Raw genomic sequence first — 20,668 nt, forward strand, 5'->3', positions numbered from 1 at the left:
ATATATTCAGTTTGCAACCTGATGGAGGTCAGTATAGATGGACTAATAGAGAAAGTCCCACACACTGCTAGAAGGCCAAATATTTTTTCAGAGCTAGATGCAGACAAAAAATTATTTTGAATTTGCAACCTGATGGAGGTCAGTATAGGTGGACTAATAGAACAAGTCCCACACACTGCTAGAAGGCCAAATATTTTTTCAGAGCTAGATGCAGATAAAAATTATTTTTAATTTGCAACCTGATGGAGGTCAGTATAGATGGACTAATAGAGAAAGTCCCACACACTGCTAGAAGGCCAAATATTTTTTCAGAGCTAGATGCAGATAAAAATTATATTCAATTTGCAACCTGATGGAGGTCAGTATAGATGGACTAATAGAACAAGTCCCACACACAGCTAGAAGCCCAATATTTTTTCAGAGGTAGATGCAGAAAAAAAATTATTTTTAATTTGCAACCTGATGGAGGTCAGTATAGATGGACTAATAGAGAAAGTCCCACACACTGCTAGAAGGCCAAATATTTTTTCAGAGCTAGATGCAGAAAAAAATTATATTCAGTTTGCAACCTGATGGAGGTCAGTATAGATGGACTAATAGAGAAAGTCCCACACACTGCTAGAAGGCCACATATTTTTTCAGAGGTAGATGCAGAAAAAAATATATTCAGTTTGCAACCTAATGGAGGTCTGTATAGATGGATTAATAGAACAAGTCCCACACACAGCTAGAAGCCCAATATTTTTTCAGAGGTAGATGCAGAAAAAAATATATTCAGTTTGCAACCTGATGGAGGTCAGTATAGATGGACTAATACAACAAGTCCCACACACAGCTAGAAGCCCAATATTTTTTCAGAGGTAGATGCAGAAAAAAATATATTCAGTTTGCAACCTGATGGAGGTCTGTATAGATGGATTAATAGAACAAGTCCCACACACAGCTAGAAGCCCAATATTTTTTCAGAGGTAGATGCAGAAAAAAAATATATTCAGTTTGCAACCTGATGGAGGTCAGTATAGATGGACTAATACAACAAGTCCCACACACAGCTAGAAGCCCAATATTTTTTCAGAGCTAGATGCAGAAAAAAATTATATTCAATTTGCAACCTGATGGAGGTCAGTATAGATGGACTAATAGAATGATGCTATGCCCAAAAGATTTTACTTCACTAGGTGCAGTAAAAAAATTGGTATTCTATACACAGGTGGTATATCTTGCAACACAGATAGGCTACTCCACTGACTAACACACTCTGCAATAGGCCAAAAAGGATTAGCTTTGCTAGATTCAGCCAAATGCTGTGAAAAAAACTTGCACAGCACTGGCACAGACCTGCCTGGCAAAAACTGATAGGAACTGATGTAACCTAGTCCTGAAAAGGACTCCAATTACAATTAGTCTTTACTCCCACAATCTATCTATTTAAGAGCACAGACCTGCCTGATAAAAGTCGTAGGAAATGCTGTAACCTAGTCCTTAAAAGGACTGCAATCACAACTATTCCCTACTCCCAAGCTATCTGTAGATTTGTGCGAAAATTGGCTTGAAATTAACAAGGTATAGCGCACACAGCAACAGCGGTGCCGTCTAACACGCAGCTGCAGCAGTGAGAAAATGGTGGCGACGGGGAAAATGGCTTGGTCTTATAGGGCAAGGACATGTGACATACACTGCCAATGACACATGCCCTTGCTTGTGTGAAAAAAAGCACTTCGCTCCGTGTGTGCGCTGCTGATAGGCTGACAGATTGCACCTCCCCACTGTAAATGCGGGAAAGAGAAAAAAAAAATGGAGATCTTCATTGTTCCTGCAGAGATCCATCCCCTGCCCCTCCCCCCACCCCGCTGTACACTCAAACTGCGTATTAACATTAATTTTCATCATTACTGAGAAAAAATCCAGTTATGACTTTGGTGCACGAACAGTTATCGAACATAACCTCGAACAGCCGAATTTTTCTCAAATTGTTCGTGTTCGCCGAACGGCTCGAACACCGCCCAAAACAGCTCGAATTTGAGATTGGCGAACAGTTCGAGTAGAACAACGCTCATCTCTACTCCTGTGTTGTTCTTGGCTGATTCCTGACCTTTCTCAGAATCAAACTTACCGCACTAGGTGAGATCACGTATGGAGCCACAGACCGAGGAAGATTGACAGTGATCTTCATTTTCTAATAATTTCGCCAACAGTTGTTAATTTCTCAACAAGCTGCTTGCCTGTTACCCTGTAACCCATCCCAGCCTTGTGCAGGTCTACAATTTTTTTCCCTTGTTTCCTTAGACAGTCTTTGGTCTTGGCCATGGTGAAGAGGTTGGAGTGTGATTGATTGTGTTCACAGGTGTCTTTTATACAGGTAATGAGTTCAAACAGGTGCAATTAATAAATTGATGGGTGCAGAGTAGGAGGGCTTCTTAAAGTAAAACTACCAGGTCTGTGAGAGCCAGAATTCTTGCTGGTTGGTAGGTGATTGAATACTTATTTCATGCAATAAAATGCAATTTAATTATTTAAAAATCATACAATGTTATTTTCTGTTTTTTATTTTTAGATTCTGTCTCTCACATTTGAAGTGTACCCATGATAAAAATTACAGACCTCTCCATTCTTTGTAGGTGGGAAAACTTGTAAAATCGGCAGTGTATCAAATACTTATTTTCCCCACTGTAGGTAATAAATCTATTTGGTGGGAAATTTTTTTTAAATGTTATTGTTATTACCAACCTTGTCACTTGGGTTCTTGTGTTAAAATCCAGAGACCTCATTGAACGTTGAACTTCAATGCATCCCATGTACTACAAATTGAAAAATAAGACAACAGAATATTAAACCTTGCTAAATTAAGCCACCAATTTAAAATATAAAAATAGCACTTTACATACAGTACATTAAACCACTTTTTAAGATCTTTCTTTTAAGATGACTTGTTTTCAAATTTATATAGACCAAAACCTCAATTTGAAAGCCTAGCTCCAACTGCATGCATGTATAGCATGGCATCCATGTGATTATCCTTGCCTATATGTAGTCCACATGCCCTGATAAATCACATCTTAGTCCAAATAATAAAATAATAATAGTTTTGTATATTTGTATTCGACTACCTACTCTAGTAAGCTCTTGCTATTCTTACAATAACAATGTTTTTTTTTCTTTTCTTCGCAGTTTTCCTTGGTGACTTAAGGAATAAAGGTCACTTGCCACAGAATTCACTTAACTAAAATACACAAGGATGATCTCCTGACTGCATTTCCTGTAAAAAGAAATTGGGTATTGAGACACCTCCTTATTTATTGATGCCAGGGGCTTAATTGGTTTTGGGTCAATTTTGGGCTCATACATAATGTGGATGGCTCACATCAGGCTCATATTTGTCAGTGAGTGTTGGCCGGAGGTGTGTCAAGACAGTAGTTTTTGCAGAAACTTAACAGTGTTGGAAATTTTTCTCATAGTGACATTATTTACGTCAAAAATTTAGGGTGACCTACTGTCAAAAAGGATTGCTTTTGGTCACACAACCTCAGCCGACTTTTTTGCATTAACTGTTTTACTTCTTTGCCTACTGCATTGCTTGGTCCTATTATGTTCACGATGCAATGTTTGATTCAACTTCTTCCCAACTGGGCATTTTTAAATTTTTTCATTTTCCATTTTTTTTCCTTTGCTTATTCCAACTCAACGTTATATAATTCTGTGAAGCACACACAGGGTGCTCACCACACCTCTATATAAGTTCCTTGAGGGGTGTAGTTTGCAAAATTGGATTAGTTGTAGGGATTTTCCACTGTTAAGGCACATCAGGGTCTCTCCAAACGCGACATGGAGTCTATTCCAGCCAACTTGGCACTCCAAAAGTCAAGTGGTGCTCCTTCTTTCCGAGCCCTGCTGTGCGCCCAAACAATAGTTTTCCACCACATATTTGGTATCGGCATACCAAGGAGAAATTGCATAACAAATTGTATGGTCCATTTTCTCCTGTTACCCTTGTGAAAATGAAAAAACTGGGGCTAAATCAACATTTTTGAGGGAAAAAGTATAATGTTAATTTTTTCCTTCCACATTGCTTTAAATCTTGTGAAGCACCTAAAAGGTTAATAAACATATTGAATGTAGTTTTGAGCACTTTGAGGGATGCAGTTTTTAAAATGGTGTCTCTTTTGAGTATTTTATGTCATATAGGCCCCTCAAAGTCACTTCAAATGTGATGCAGTCCCTACAAAAATTGGTTTTATAAATTTTGTTGGAAAATTGAGAAATTGCTGGTCAAATTTTAACACTTCTAACCTCTTATCAAAATAAAATTATGTTTAAAAATTATTCCTGTGTAAAGTTGACTTGTTGTAAATGTTATTTACCAACTATTTTGTGTGATATAACTATGTGATTTTAGAGCATTGCGAAATTTTCACCAAAAGTCTGATATTTTCACAAAATGCAAGAAATACCGGCCTAAATTTCCCACTAACATGAAGTACCATGTATCGCAAAAAAACAATCTCAGAATCACTGGGATATGTTGAAGCTTTCCATAGTTATTACCGCATAAATTGATATTTGTCAGAATTGTAAAATTTAGCCTGGCCAGGAAGGTGAAAACAGGCTCAGAGTTGAAGGGGTTTAGGACAATAATCACTGAAAGGAGTTCTCCAAGAATGTAATAAAATGGACCTGGTCACGTAATTCAGACGGCAGCCTGTCCTAGTGTCGTGTCAGGACAGTGTTTGACAAAACACACTTCTTGAGATGTGTCTCAACTAACAGAAGACCAGTATCATAAGCACATGTACCTACAAGAGATGAAGAGCGACCGGAAGTGTGACTGGATAAGAAATAAATCTTCTTCTCAGCTGACTGAGCACAAAGGATTTTTTTCTCCAGGCCTCTGTGCTCAGTCAGCAGAGGAGATTTATTTTTTTTCCTGCCACACACTACTCTGGCAGCTCAGATATGTGTACTTACGATACAGCTTCTCTGTCAGTTGAGACCCATATCTCAGAAGCTGGGTTTCTTCTGATTGCAGCCCAGCCTGACATGTGACTAGGATGGGCTGCCATTTGTATTATGGGATGAAGACATTTTATTACATTTGGAGAGAGCGCCTTTAATGTTAGTGCATGGAGTTCACTTAATCTTATAGTATAGACCAGTATACTTTCTTGTCTAGCTCTCAAGATGGTATAGAGCAAGCTCTGTATGTCCTAGGTGGGGATTGAAGCATAGGCTATTTGCAGTACATGGCTCCTCCTGATGGTAAAATATTGGTAATCAAAGACGTCATCCAATGGGTGTCCCATGCTTCTTGTTATGTGGATGTGGGCATTCAGTGCAGCTACCACATTCTAACATGTTATAGGACTGTTGATAATTTTCAATAAATTCTCACCAACCCCCACCCAGGAAAAGTTATAATGTGTCAGAGTGTATTATTTGGTTACGGGATAAGTTTAATGGTATTATTGAAGTTGGGTAATGATCTTTACTCTTGGTAATCTAGCTAGGGAGTCTTGCTGTATAGGTGTGTAGCCTTTCACTGCTGAGGGTGGGTTCAGGAGAGGATTAAACCATGGAGGAAGGCCCATTATGTTCGCCCTAGGTCACATGCCCATGAGTGATTATTTCCTCCATGAGGCTTTCTTTTTTTCCTGAACCCGCTTGTATGTGTCACACCAGGCAGTAAAATATTGGTAATCAAAGATTTGGTTCAATGGATGTCTCAAACCATGAGTGAACTGTTCTACCATGTCATAAGTTTCTCTGTTTGTAATTTTCAATAAATGCTTTAGCTGACACTCACCCAGGAAAAGTTATAATGTATCTATATTTTTGGCTATGGGTTGGGCCTGATGGTATTATTAAAGTTGGGTAAGGTTCTTTACTCTCTGCAGTTATCTGGATTCTATGGCTAGCTAATCCAATACCTATGGGAACAGTACAAATTTTCTCTGCAGTCCACCACTGGGGAAACATAGATTGAACATATTAAATTACATGTTATATGTGTAATACTTTATTGTTCCTTAGAAAAAAATCCAAAGCTATCTGGCAGCCACTTATCTTCCTCATTTCTTAGGAATAACATGCCTATTGCAATATTTTATACATCTTAAGTACATGTACTATGAATGTAATCGGTGTATGTGCTTAATAGAAGGAATAAAAAAAGAAGCCAGGTTTAATGTATGATAGTTAGAACAAGGTCAGTTAATGGGTGGGGACTTTTTTATAATGATATGTTATCAGAGTAAAATAAATGTAGCTGGCTTTTATTTTATGTTGTATCTTAAGGTGTGTTCACTTCATTCTTGAGATATGATATGCAAGAGCATCAAGTGGAATACAGAAAAACTGTTTAGTCGTTGACCATAGCAACAGAGGTCATAGGCCATTTTTTTTACAATAGTAATAATAATAATATAAGAATTATTTATACAGAACCAGTGTATTCCAAAGCACTTGTCATTTTTAAACAGGTCATGTATAAAAAAAAAGTCAAACAATTAACAATTCAAAACAAGCAGAGTTGGAGTTTTAATCACAACAAGAACTTAACTGTTGAACTTATGTAATGACCCAAAGATGTTGTGTATGTGCCTTTAAGATGTAGCAGAGCTATCAGGTACCTTATTATGTTTGCACAGTGTTCACATTTCCATTTGCAGATAATGTACAGAGAAGTGGTTTATATATGCATAAAGTGATGTACTTATTATGTTCTGCTATCAGGAGGTTGTAAAGAGTTAATGAAGCAGCCCTGCTTCCCATATATGTCATAAGGTCACATGGTGAGACCACATGACTAGGTCCTGGGCTTAGCACTGTTAGAGAAGGAGACATTTTGTGTGCACCAGTGTGTGGTCTAGGAAAGCTGAAGGTAAGAAAGGCAGTCCTAGCTCCTGTATATGGAAGACCACAGTCAGCTGTGTGATAAAGATCACCATTTCCTTTCTCAGCTTTACTTGACACAGGCTCTCAAGTCACCACCATCCAAGCCTCCTTCTATGAACGCTACTGGAATCCTGACAAGTTACTGCACCTTCCTGAAGCCTCGATAAATTTTATCGCCAGTAATGGACAAGCTATTCCACAGCAAAGTTATTGAGAACCTATAGTAAACATTGGCCAAGCAGATCTCCCAATACAGGGCTTAATTATCGTTGACGTCCAGGATGATGGATTTCCCCCTGTTGTCCTGGGTATGAATGTTTTGCAAAACTTCCGGCAAAAGATGCTAGATGCCCTTAATCATGAATTGACTCTCGCTCCACCCAAAGAAAGAGAAGTGATCCAGAGGACTATCTGCCTACTGACACCAATAGTTTGCTGGTCCAGATGGGACAATCGGTATGGCCCAGGTGGTGAGTAGACATCCTATCGTTTTACCCGCAGGTACTGAGACGCTCATCTGGTGCAAAGCATGAAAAGGATTGCGAGATCAAAGCTATGATGTCCTGGTGGAACCGATCCCTCTGAATGGTGAAGTGTCTATTCTAGTCGCACGAGTCTAGCTACGGTAACCGAAGGGAGAGTCCCTATTCGTTTTCTGAATCTCACTGAAGAACAGATATGTTTGGGAAAGTACCGCGCTGTTGCCAAGCTGTCAAGAGTGTCCTTCCAGGATATCCTGAGTCAAGAGGCGTTGAACTGCCAACAAGGTGCCCAGACAGAGGTTAGACCTGTGAAAACCCCTGAAAACCCATGGTGAAAAGAGATCCATGTGGGAGATCAGAACACACCAGAAGAGTGGAGGAGTGGAGTTCTGAAAGTCTTGAAACAACACCATCAAGACTTCAGTAAGAATTCCATGGACTTTCAGAAAGTGGAAATCATCCAGCACACCATTCCCACTGGTTCAAACCCACCTACAGGTGAATCTCACAAAATTAGAATATCATCAAAAAGTTAATTTATTTCAGTTCTTCAATAATGTTGAGCGAGCATACTCGAGCCAATGAACATGCAGGGATTGCCTGTCACTCACTGTAATGCCACAGCCATGTTGGTTGTCGCATTACAGTGATTGGCTGGCCGCACTGCATCATCAGGTGTATATCAGACCTGGCGCCGCTGTGCTCGTCAGTCTACTCCGCAATGGCTGTGTAGGGAGAGGTGCTGCTGAGCTAGGGAGAGATTTGGTTGTGTATTAAGTAGTGTAGGGAGAAAACAAGTACATTACACATATCCATCTTAACAAACAGTCCTTCTGAGGACTAATCCATCTGCAGAGATATCAGGCAGGCTGGGTGTATAGGCAGGCTGAGTATATAGCAGACTGCTGTGCATATAGCACAAGAGGCTCCATTCCAGTTCTGCCTACTGCTGCTGTTAGATATTTATAGACAAAGGCCCAGGTCTCAGGGGCCAGGAATAATTTTTTTTGGATCATAATCCTCATTATTTGCTTAAAAAGCAATCCAGAGAACAACGTTTTTCTGCGCCATTTGCTTGCTGGCACTGCAGAATACAGCTAGGTCCTTTCCATATTACAGTGCTAAAAATCCAGCTATTTAAAACTGTGGTTTGTCCGTCACATGGATCACATATAATTGCGCTGAAAATACTGCCATTTTTGGCCTCCATTCAATTTTTTTTTCAGTGTGTCAGGAAAGTTTTTGACACCGGTTTGCTGTTCAAAATAGTTACCTACAGGCCAGGTATTTAAAACTGTGGTTTCTCCGTCACACGGATCACATATAATTGCGCTGAAAATACTGCCATTTTTGGCTTCCATTAAAAAAAATTTCAGTGTGTCAGCAAAGTTTTTGGCACCAATTTGCTGTTCAAAATAGTTACCTACAGGCCAGGTATTTAAAACTGTGGTTTATCCGTCACACGGATCACATATACGTTTTCTAAAAATTCTGCCATTTCTGGCCTCCATTCTAATTTTTTTTCAGTGTGTCAGCAAAGTTTTTGACACCGGTTTGCTGTTCAAAATAGTTACCTACAGGCCAGGTATAAAAAACTGTGGTTTCTCCATCGCACGGATTACATATAACTTCGCTCCAAATTCAGCCATTTGTAGTGGGCGTGGAAGATATTGTCCTCCATTTAAAATGGGCAAGGCGTGTGGCAAGGGACAGGGAACTGGATGTGATGGTTATGGTGCATGCAGAGGCCAAGGCAGAGGCCATGGGCAAGCTGAAATTGTGCCACAACAAACACCCACATCTTTTTGCCCGACCTTCCTGTCCCAATTACTAGGGGACCGCAGCACACCACTATTGAACCCAGAGCAATGTCAAAAGGTTGTTGGTTGGATAGCGGATAATGCTTCCAGTCACTTTGCCACCACCACCACCGCCACCCTGTCTTCCACCGCCACCCAAGTCTCAGTAGCCGTGAGTCTGGACTGCATATTCCTCACCCTGATCCTCCTTCCTCCCACCATGCCGAGTGCCCGGAGACAACTGATCCCACACTTGGACACTCTGAAAAGCTCTTCACTTTTCCATTTATAGATTTGGGCCTGTCGCCCGGTCCACTTGAAGCGGGGCAAGAGGAGATCGCATGTAGCGATGCCCAAATATTTGAGCAGCCAGGGTCACATGAAGGCGACGGTGGGAAAGTGGCACAAGAGGTGGACGATGATGAGACACAATTGCAAGAAAGTCAGGAGGAGGACCAGGGTGCGAAAGTGGAAGACGAGGTGGTGGATGATATAGTAACTGACCCAACCTGGCAGGAGGACAGCAGCACACAGGAGGAGGAGGGAGGCAGAGCAACCCAAGAGGCAGTAAGAAGCAGTGTGATGGCCACAGACAGAAGGCAAGCAAACGTTCCCCGTAACACCAACACGAAGGAAGTTGCCAGTACAACTGTTAGGTCTTCCCGAGTCTGGTTGTTTTTTAAAGACTCTGCCGATAACCCAAAAAAGGCCATTTGCACCACCTGCCAGGCCAGCATCAGCAGGGGTGGGAAAACTAGCAGCCTGACCACAACTAGCATGATCAGGCACATGGCAGCAAAGCACCCGACTTTGTGGGCCGAACCCCCGGGTCCCGGAACAGTGTCTGCTGGTGGCACCATTGCTTCTTCCGCTGTTGTGCATGCAAGCCGATCCCCTGTCCATGCTGCATGCCAAGATGCCTCCTGCCCTGCACCTGTCATTGCACACTCTCAAGTAGCAGCATCAGGAAGCACGTCCACGTCCTTGTCCCAGCACAGCGTTCAGTTGTCCATACCCCAGTCCTTGGAATGCAATCGCAAATACGCAGCCAACGCCCCACAGGCCACACTACTAAATTCCCACATTTCACGACTGCTTGCGCTCGAAATGTTGCCTTTTAGGCTCGTGGATACGGAAGCATTCCGCAAGGTGATGGTGGCGGCCATACCTCGGTACTCGGTCCCTAGCCGCCACTGTTTCTCCCGATGTGCCGTCTCCGCATTACGCAAGCACGTGTCCCAAAACATTTGCCGTGCCCTCAACAACGCAGATACCGGGAAAGTCCACCTAACCACGGACACGTGGACAAGTGTTTGTGGGCTTGGATGGTACATCTCGCTGACAGCACACTGGGTTAACATAGTGATAGCCGGGACCCAGTTGGACCTTGGGACGGAACATGTCCTCCCAAGCCAAGGATTGCGAGCCCTAGGTCAATCAGGGTTGCCCCCACAGTCTACACCTCAACCTCCTCAGCCTCCTCCTCCTCTTCAGCCTCCATCTCCGAAATGACCACATCAGTCACAAGCTGGAAGCACTGCAGCACTGCCTCGGGGAAGCAGCAACAGGCTGTGCTGAGGGTAATATGCTTAGGTGACAAACCGCACAATGCTGAACAGTTGTGGACAGCTCTGAAAGAGCAGGCAGATCTGTGGCTCACACCGCTGAACCTACAGCCAGGCATGGTCGAGTGTGGCAATGGCCGGAACCTGGTGGCGGCTCAGAGGCGAGGCGATCTCACACACGTACCATGCCTGGCCCATGTGCTTAACCTCGTGGTTCAGCGGTTTCTCAAATCCTACCCGGAGCTCTCTGCTCACAATCAAATTAGATGCATTGCAGGCGGAGCACAATGAGATGGAGCAAGGAACCATACAGGGTGATTACACACAACCAGCCTCATCTCATTACAACGTGGATTGGGTGACAATGAGGAAGAGGAGGAGGAAGAACAGGAGCTAGTTTCATGCGCTATAGACGGTACTACCTGCCCAACTACCTGCCCAAGTCTGTTTAGCGTGGATGACCTGAGGACAGAGAGGAGGAGGAGGAGAGCATGGTCAGTCATCCTCTTGGTGAGAGCACGGAAGTCTTGCCTGTTAGCAGTCTGGGACGCATGGCTGAGTTTATGTTACGCTGTCTTTCCCATGACCCTCGCATTCTCAAAATTTTGGGTGACAGTCATTACTGGTTGGTGACACTTCTAGACACACGCTACAAGGAGAACTTAATATCTCTTATTCCTGAGGCGGACAGGTCTACAAAAATGGGGCAGTACCAGAAGTCCCTTGTTGCGCAACTATTAAAAAAATTCCCATCTGAAAACGTTGGCGGCAGAGGTCACAGTTCGTTGGACAACCAAGGAGTACAGGCGAGAGAGACACAACTTCAATCCAGCAGAGGCAGGGGAACACTGTCAAAGTTCTGGGAGAATTTTCTCAGCCCCTCCCATCGCACAAGCCCTGAGGCGCGGGGTACTCTCACAAGGAGTGCAAAGTTTTGGAAGATGCTGAGGGAGTACCTTGCTGACCGTACCAATGTCCTCCGTGATTCCGCTGTGCCTTATATTTATTGGGTATCCAAGCTGGATACGTGGAATGAACTGGCTCTCTATGCCTTGGAGGTTCTGGCCTGCCCTGCCGCCAGCGTTTTATCAGAGCGGGGTTTTAGTGCCGCTGGTGGAATTATAACTGATAAGCGCATCCGCCTGTCAACTGAAAATGCTGACAGTCTGACTCTTATAAAAATGAACAAGGGCTGGATTGGGCCAGATTTCTCAACAACACCAAATGATAGCAGCGTAACATAAACTCAAATCCAGTGTCTTTTTTTGGGAGGTGTATTCCCATTCACCTTTTCACACCCACACATGGGTATAAGCTTCCTGATTTTGGCTATTTGCTCTTGTCCTCCTCTTTCTCCTCATCCTCCACCACCATATCACCAGGGTGACCGTGGTCCGTGATGCAACACCCACATAATTTTTTTAAAGGGTGTTTATGATGCCCGTAAAAAAAATTATTATACAGTATGTTCATGTATACCCCCCAGGGGTAAATGTTTGTCAGCCCACTCTTTTCTAATGGTAACATTTTTTTATGAGGCCTTCCTCCACGTCTCTTCCAAGGGGCATTGGAGTGCCTCCAAATTTTTGGCAACCCTTGCATTTACTGCATAGGCAAACACAATGGGAGACCCACTTCCTAATAATGGGAACATTTTTTTTTTCAGGAGGCCCTCCTCTACGTCTCTTCCTAGGGGCATTGGAGTGCCTCAAAATTTTTGGCAACCCTTGCATTCACTGCATAGGCAAACACAATGGGAGACCTACTTCCTAATAATGGGAACATTGTTTTCAGGAGGCCCTCCTCTAAGTCTCTTCAAAGGGGTATTGGGGTGTGTCCAAATTTTCAAAGTGGTATTGGAATGCATCCAAATTTTGGGCAGCCCTGCCACTCACTGCATATGCAATAACAGTATAGGAGACCCACTCTTTAGTAATGGGAACAATAAAACATAGCTGGCTAATGGCTCTCTAAGAATAGTGAGGGCCGACTGCTGGCCCTTTAAGAATAGTAAAGGCCGCCTGATGGCCCTATAAAAATAGGCTTTGTGACTTTCAGAGTCCCTCCATCATAAATGAAAATGACATTTCCTGATGAATGCATTTGTCATGGTTAAAAACAATGCAAAAGTGCAAAAACGCATCAAAAAACGCTACGTGTGAAAATAGCCCAAGGTATGGAGGAGCATTTTTGTTTTTGGTTATTTATTTTGCTTTATATACAAGTCATTACCCTGGAACGGATGTTCCTTAACATATTTCCCAGGAAAATCCATTTTGGTTTCGTTTTTGTATGTTTTATTGTGAGTCCGTAAAAGTGGCGTAATATCTCTGACAACATTGTTGACAGAAGTGACCTGGGAGTAAGAAATGCTTCCAGGGGTCTTCCCCATGGTGTTCCCATGTCATTTGAGCACTGTTCCCATCGATTTGGGTAATTTTTAGGCCCTCTGCAGACCGCCGGGGGGAACCGCCTGAAAAATGCACGAGTTTCCCATAGACTTACATTGGGCTCGTTGCTTGGGTCGAGCTCCCGAGTAGAGATGAGCGTTGTTCTACTCGAACTGTTCGCCAATCTCAAATTCGAGCTGTTTTGGGCGGTGTTCGAGCCGTTCGGCGAACACGAACAATTTGAGAAAAATTCGGCTGTTCGAGGTTATGTTCGATAACTGTTCGTGCACCAAAATCATAACTGGATTTTTTCTCAGTAATGATGAAAATTAATGTTAATACACAGTTTGAGTGTACAGCGGGGTGGGGGGAGGGGCAGGGGATGGATCTCTGCAGGAACAATGAAGATCACCATTTTTTTTTTCTCTTTCCCGCATTTACAGTGGGGAGGTGCAATCTGTCAGCCTATCAGCAGCGCACACACGGAGCGAAGTGCTTTTTTTCACACAAGCAAGGGCATGTGTCATTGGCAGTGTATGTCACATGTCCTTGCCCTATAAGACCAAGCCATTTTCCCCGTCGCCACCATTTTCTCACTGCTGCAGCTGCGTGTTAGACGGCACCGCTGTTGCTGTGTGCGCTATACCTTGTTAATTTCAAGCCAATTTTCGCACAAATCTACAGATAGCTTGGGAGTAGGGAATAGTTGTGATTGCAGTCCTTTTAAGGACTAGGTTACAGCATTTCCTACGACTTTTATCAGGCAGGTCTGTGCTCTTAAATAGATAGATTGTGGGAGTAAAGACTAATTGTAATTGGAGTCCTTTTCAGGACTAGGTTACATCAGTTCCTATCAGTTTTTGCCAGGCAGGTCTGTGCCAGTGCTGTGCAAGTTTTTTTCACAGCATTTGGCTGAATCTAGCAAAGCTAATCCTTTTTGGCCTATTGCAGAGTGTGTTAGTCAGTGGAGTAGCCTATCTGTGTTGCAAGATATACCACCTGTGTATAGAATACCAATTTTTTTACTGCACCTAGTGAAGTAAAATCTTTTGGGCATAGCATCATTCTATTAGTCCATCTATACTGACCTCCATCAGGTTGCAAATTGAATATATTTTTTTCTGCATCTAGCTCTGAAAAAATATTGGGCTTCTAGCTGTGTGTGGGACTTGTTCTATTAATCCATCTATACAGACCTCCATCAGGTTGCAAACTGAATATATTTTTTTCTGCATCTAGCTCTGAAAAAATATTGGGCTTCTAGCTGTGTGTGGGACTTGTTGTATTAGTCCATCTATACTGACCTCCATCAGGTTGCAAACTGAATATATTTTTTTCTGCATCTACCTCTGAAAAAATATTGGGCTTCTAGCTGTGTGTGGGACTTGTTCTATTAATCCATCTATACAGACCTCCATCAGGTTGCAAACTGAATATATTTTTTTCTGCATCTACCTCTGAAAAAATATTGGGCTTCTAGCTGTGTGTGGGACTTGTTGTATTAGTCCATCTATACTGACCTCCATCAGGTTGCAAACTGAATATATTTTTTTCTGCATCTACCTCTGAAAAAATATTGGGCTTCTAGCTGTGTGTGGGACTTGTTCTATTAATCCATCTATACTGACCTCCATCAGGTTGCAAACTGAATATATTTTTTTCTGCATCTACCTCTGAAAAAATATTGGGCTTCTAGCTGTGTGTGGGACTTGTTGTATTAGTCCATCTATACTGACCTCCATCAGGTTGCAAACTGAATATATTTTTTTCTGCATCTACATCTGAAAAAATATTGGGCTTCTAGCTGTGTGTGGGACTTGTTCTATTAATCCATCTATACAGACCTCCATCAGGTTGCAAACTGAATATATTTTTTTCTGCATCTACCTCTGAAAAAATATGTGGCCTTCTAGCAGTGTGTGGGACTTTCTCTATTAGTCCATCTATACTGACCTCCATCAGGTTGCAAACTGAATATAATTTTTTTCTGCATCTAGCTCTGAAAAAATATTTGGCCTTCTAGCAGTGTGTGGGACTTTCTCTATTAGTCCATCTATACTGACCTCCATCAGGTTGCAAATTAAAAATAATTTTTATCTGCATCTACAGTACCTCTGAAAAAATATTTGGGCTTCTAGCTGTGTGTGGGACTTGTTCTATTAGTCCATCTATACTGACCTCCATCAGGTTGCAAATTGAATATAATTTTTATCTGCATCTAGCTCTGAAAAAATATTTGGCCTTCTAGCAGTGTGTGGAACTTTCTCTATTAGTCCATCTATACTGACCTCCATCAGGTTGCAAATTGAATATAATTTTTATCTGCATCTAGCTCTGAAAAAATATTTGGCCTTCTAGCAGTGTGTGGGACTTTCTCTATTAGTCCATCTATACTGACCTCCATCAGGTTGCAAATTAAAAATAATTTTTATCTGCATCTACCTCTGAAAAAATATTTGGGCTTCTAGCTGTGTGTAGGACTTGTTCTATTACTCCATCTATACTGACCTCCATCAGGTTGCAAACTGAATATATTTTTTTCTGCATCTACCTCTGAAAAAATATTGGGCTTCTAGCTGTGTGTGGGACTTGTTCTATTAATCCATCTATACAGACCTCCATCAGGTTGCAAACTGAATATATTTTTTTCTGCATCTACCTCTGAAAAAATATGTGGCCTTCTAGCAGTGTGTGGGACTTTCTCTATTAGTCCATCTATACTGACCTCCATCAGGTTGCAAACTGAATATAATTTTTTTCTGCATCTAGCTCTGAAAAAATATTTGGCCTTCTAGCAGTGTGTGGGACTTTCTCTATTAGTCCATCTATACTGACCTCCATCAGGTTGCAAATTAAAAATAATTTTTATCTGCATCTACAGTACCTCTGAAAAAATATTTGGGCTTCTAGCTGTGTGTGGGACTTGTTCTATTAGTCCATCTATACTGACCTCCATCAGGTTGCAAATTGAATATAATTTTTATCTGCATCTAGCTCTGAAAAAATATTTGGCCTTCTAGCAGTGTGTGGAACTTTCTCTATTAGTCCATCTATACTGACCTCCATCAGGTTGCAAATTGAATATAATTTTTATCTGCATCTAGCTCTGAAAAAATATTTGGCCTTCTAGCAGTGTGTGGGACTTTCTCTATTAGTCCATCTATACTGACCTCCATCAGGTTGCAAATTAAAAATAATTTTTATCTGCATCTACCTCTGAAAAAATATTTGGGCTTCTAGCTGTGTGTAGGACTTGTTCTATTACTCCATCTATACTGACCTCCATCAGGTTGCAAACTGAATATATTTTTTTCTGCATCTACCTCTGAAAAAATATTGGGCTTCTAGCTGTGTGTGGGACTTGTTGTATTAGTCCATCTATACTGACCTCCATCAGGTTGCAAATTAAAAATAATTTTTATCTGCATCTACAGTACCTCTGAAAAAATATTTGGGCTTCTAGCTGTGTGTGGGACTTGTTCTATTAGTCCATCTATACTGACCTCCATCAGGTTGCAAATTGAATATAATTTTTATCTGCATCTAGCTCTGAAAAAATATTTGGCCTTCTAGCAGTGTGTGGGACTTTCTCTATTAGTCCATCTATACTGACCTCCATCAGGTTGCAAATTAAAAATAATTTTTATCTGCATCTAACTCTGAAAAAATATTTGGCCTTCTAGCAGTGTGTGGGACTTTCTCTATTAGTCCATCTATACTGACCTCCATCAGGTTGCAAATTAAAAATAATTTTTATCTGCATCTACCTCTGAAAAAATATTTGGGCTTCTAGTTGTGTGTGGGACTTGTTCTATTAATCCATCTATACAGACCTCCATCAGGTTGCAAACTGAATATAATTTTTTTCTGCATCTAGCTCTGAAAAAATATTTGGCCTTCTAGCAGTGTGTGAGACTTGTTCTATTAGTCCACCTATACTGACCTCCATCAGGTTGCAAATTCAAAATAATTTTTTGTCTGCATCTAGCTCTGAAAAAATATTTGGCCTTCTAGCAGTGTGTGGGACTTTCTCTATTAGTCCATCTATACTGACCTCCATTAGGTTGCAAACTGAATATATTTTTTTTCTGCATCTACCTCTGAAAAAATATTGGGCTTGTAGCTGTGTGTGGGACTTGTTCTATTAATCCATCTATTCAGACCTCCATCAGGTTGCAAACTGAATAAAAATTTTTTCTGCATCTACCTCTGAAAAAATATTTGGGCTTCTAGCTGTGTGTGGGACTTGTTCTATTAGTCCATCTATACTGACCTCCATCAGGTTGCAAATTGAATATAATTTTTTTCTGCATCTAACCCAGCCAATAGTTTTGGCCTAATACCACAGTTTGGCCACTCAGCTCTGCTCGGTTACCATCCATTGTTTTTTTGTGCAAACAACTCCAGAGTTGTGAATTAGTTAACCACCAAAATGAGTGGAAAAAGGCCTGCTGCTGGTGGAATGGGGAATAGGCGTGTTGGGAACGGGAAAAAGGTTGTGTCCGTGGGGTAGGTGTTAAAGCAACAGTAACATCTGCAGAAGAAAGACCATCTTCCAGCCAAACTAAAATGTCTACTTCTTTTAGCGGACAATGTGATAAGATCCCTTTCTTACGGCCACGCCAATCGCTACAAATTCCAGATGAGGCACAAAAACAGCAGGTGCTTCAACGGATATCAAGTGCTCCTTTAAGTGGGCTCTCCTCCACATCAACTTCAACATCACAAATACTCCAGTCCTCAAAGGTGTCACCCCAATCGCACTTGCTTCCTCACAGCTCCCAAATCTCCAGCTGCCCGTCTGAGTATGAGGTAGAACAGATGGTTGAGTCTGCAGAGCTGTTTACTCATACTATAGCCTGGGAATCAGAGGTCGACTCCAGCGCTTCTGTGAATCCAGACGAGGAAATGATCTGCACTGATGCCCAGAATCTTTATGAGTCGGATCCAGGACCAGACGCAGAAGGTTCTGACCATAATGTAGACCCTCATTCCCAAACTGTAACTCCTGTTGGTGAAGACAATGAGGAAGACGATGATAAGACTCAAATACCTGATTGGAGCGACAACTTTAGTTTTTTGTCAGGGCAGGAACAGGTTGGCTCTGAGGACGACGGGTGTGATAACGCACAGGGTGATGATGATGAGGTTGGAGATCCCACTTACTGTCAACCCACAGTCAGCCAAGAGATGAGGTCAGCAGAGAAGGTGGAGGAAGATGCTAGTGACGACGAGGTCAGGTTGCGCCTTCCTGGACAGAGACGTAGTACTGGAAGCACGTCAACAACTGCATCCTCAAACACAACTCTGCCTCTCACCACAAGTCGTGGTGGCTCTTCAGGTCGCATGGGTGCTAAGCCTTGCATAGCCTGGGCATTTTTTCAGATCGATAAAGATGACCCAACTCGTGTTATCTGTAACATTTGTCAGCAAAAGCTAAGTAGAGGCTAAAAAATACATAGTTTGAGTACTTCATGCATGAACCGGCACATGGACATGAAGCATAAGTTGCAGTGGGAAGCTCAGTGTGCTACAATGCGGCCTAGCCGGCCGGGCCAACCACCGTCTGCCATATCTTGTGCATCCGCGGCCTCTTCATCCTCTGTGACTGGGGGGACAGCAGTCACACCTGTTTTGGGGCGCAGACCTGCCACCTCTTTACCCGCAACAGCCAGCGTGATTGGCAGGTCATCATTTTCTTTGGAGGTGGTAACACCAGCTGGTGTTGAGCGCTGTCCGACATCGATAGCACCACCTTTGGATCAAGGCAACCTAACATGTCCGCCTGCATCTTCCTCACAGACCGGCAGTTTGCCGGGGACACCCTTATCAACCCCGTCTAAGCACAATAGCCAGCCCTCGGTCCCTCAGATGTGGACAAGTAAAAGACCATTTCCTCCTAGCCATGAGAAAGCTAAGAGGTTGAATTTCACCATCTGCAAGCTCTTGGCTACAGAAATGCTGCCTTTCCGCCTGGTGGACACAGAGGATTTTCGAGACCTTATGTCCGTCGCAGTGCCCCAGTACCAGATGCCCAGTCGGCACTACTTCTCAAAGAAAGGTGTGCCTGCGCTCCACCAGCATGTCACACACAACATCACCGCTTCTTTGAGAAACTCTGTGTGTGACAGGGTGCATTTCACCACAGACACTTGGACGAGTAGGCATGGACAGGGGCGTTACATGTCGCTGACTGGGCACTGGGTAACTATGGTGACAGCAGGACAAGGGGCTGCTGTCCAAGTCTTGCCGTCCCCACGAGTTGTGCGTCAATCCTCTTTATGTCAAAGTTCCTCCACTGCTTCTGCCTCCTCAACCTCCTCTCGGTCTTCCACCTGCACCCAAAGCCTGTCTGGTCATGCCACAAGCTTTCTAACTGCGCAGAAGGGATCCTGCACACCTCCTTACTATGCTGGCAGTAGGGCTCAACGTCATCAGGCGGTTTTTACATTGAAATGTCTGGGAAATGTGAGTCACACAGCTGAGGAGTTGTGGTCAGCTCTGGAGAACCAATTTCATGAATGGTTGTCTCCACTGGACCTGAAACCAGGGAAGGCCGTGTGCGACAATGCTGCAAACCTGGGTGCGGCCCTTCGCCGGGGCAATGTCACACACGTGCCTTGTATGGCTCACGTGTTGAACCTGGTTGTCCAGCAATTTTTAGCCCACTATCCCAGACTAGATGGCCTTCTGCAGAGGGCACGGTCGCTGTGTGCTCACTTCCGCCGTTCGCATCCCGCAGCTCAGCGACTTACATCTCTACAGAAGTCGTTGGGCCTGCCACTTCACCGGCTAAAATGCGATGTGCCTACCCGGTGGAATTCAACTCTGCACATGTTGCAGCGACTGTGGCAGCACCGACAAGCCCTGGTGCAATACGTTCTGACGTATAGCCTGGGCCAACGAGATCCAGAGGTGGGGCAAATCACGCTGGAGGAGTGGTCTCAGATCAGGGACCTATGCACCCTTCTGCACAGTTTTGAAATGGCGACGAAGATGTTTAGTGCTGACGATGCCATTATCAGCATGACTATTCCGGTGATTTACATGCTGGAGCACATGTTAAACAGAATTCGGAGTCAGGTGGTGGCACAAGAGGAGGTGGAGGAAGTAGAGGAGGAGGAGTTGTATGCGGAAGGGCTAACATCTGCAAGGTCCAGACGGTCGGCAGCACCAAGGCGGCAGGCATGTGAGAGTGGGGGAGATGGTTTTACCAGGGCGCATGGTAGCAGCCAAACTAGTGAGGAAGGTGCAGGAGCCCAGGAAGAAGTGGAGGACGAACTGATGGAAGACTCATCAGATGAGGGAGACCTTGATCACATTTCTGTTGTGCGAGGTTGGGGGGAGAGGACAGAGGAAGGAAGCATGATTGTTACCTCGCCACCAACACAACAGGGACTTGGTGCTCCTGGATGCGCAACACACATGAGTGCCTTCTTGCTGCACTACCTGCAACATGACCCTCGAATTGTGAGAATTAGAAATAATCCTGACTACTGGGTTGCCACACTGTTAGATCCCCGGTACAAAAGTAAATTTGCAGA

General features: G+C 43.1%; 1 protein-coding gene across 1 annotated transcript in view; it reads right to left on the bottom strand.

The window, feature by feature from the left end:
• SHC2 (SHC adaptor protein 2) overlaps positions 1-20,668 on the bottom strand; it is a 91,144-nt gene that overhangs the window by 53,070 nt on the left and 17,406 nt on the right. The window contains exon 2 of the mRNA XM_073660715.1: positions 2,728-2,798. Within this exon, the coding sequence (XP_073516816.1) occupies positions 2,728-2,798 (71 nt within the window). The remainder of the gene's footprint in view (positions 1-2,727; positions 2,799-20,668) is intronic.

This window comes from Phyllobates terribilis, unplaced genomic scaffold, assembly GCF_046119375.1.
Source record: "Phyllobates terribilis strain yellow unplaced genomic scaffold, ASM4611937v1 Scaffold_1__5_contigs__length_1240528914, whole genome shotgun sequence".
Classification (NCBI taxonomy): domain Eukaryota; kingdom Metazoa; phylum Chordata; class Amphibia; order Anura; family Dendrobatidae; genus Phyllobates; species Phyllobates terribilis.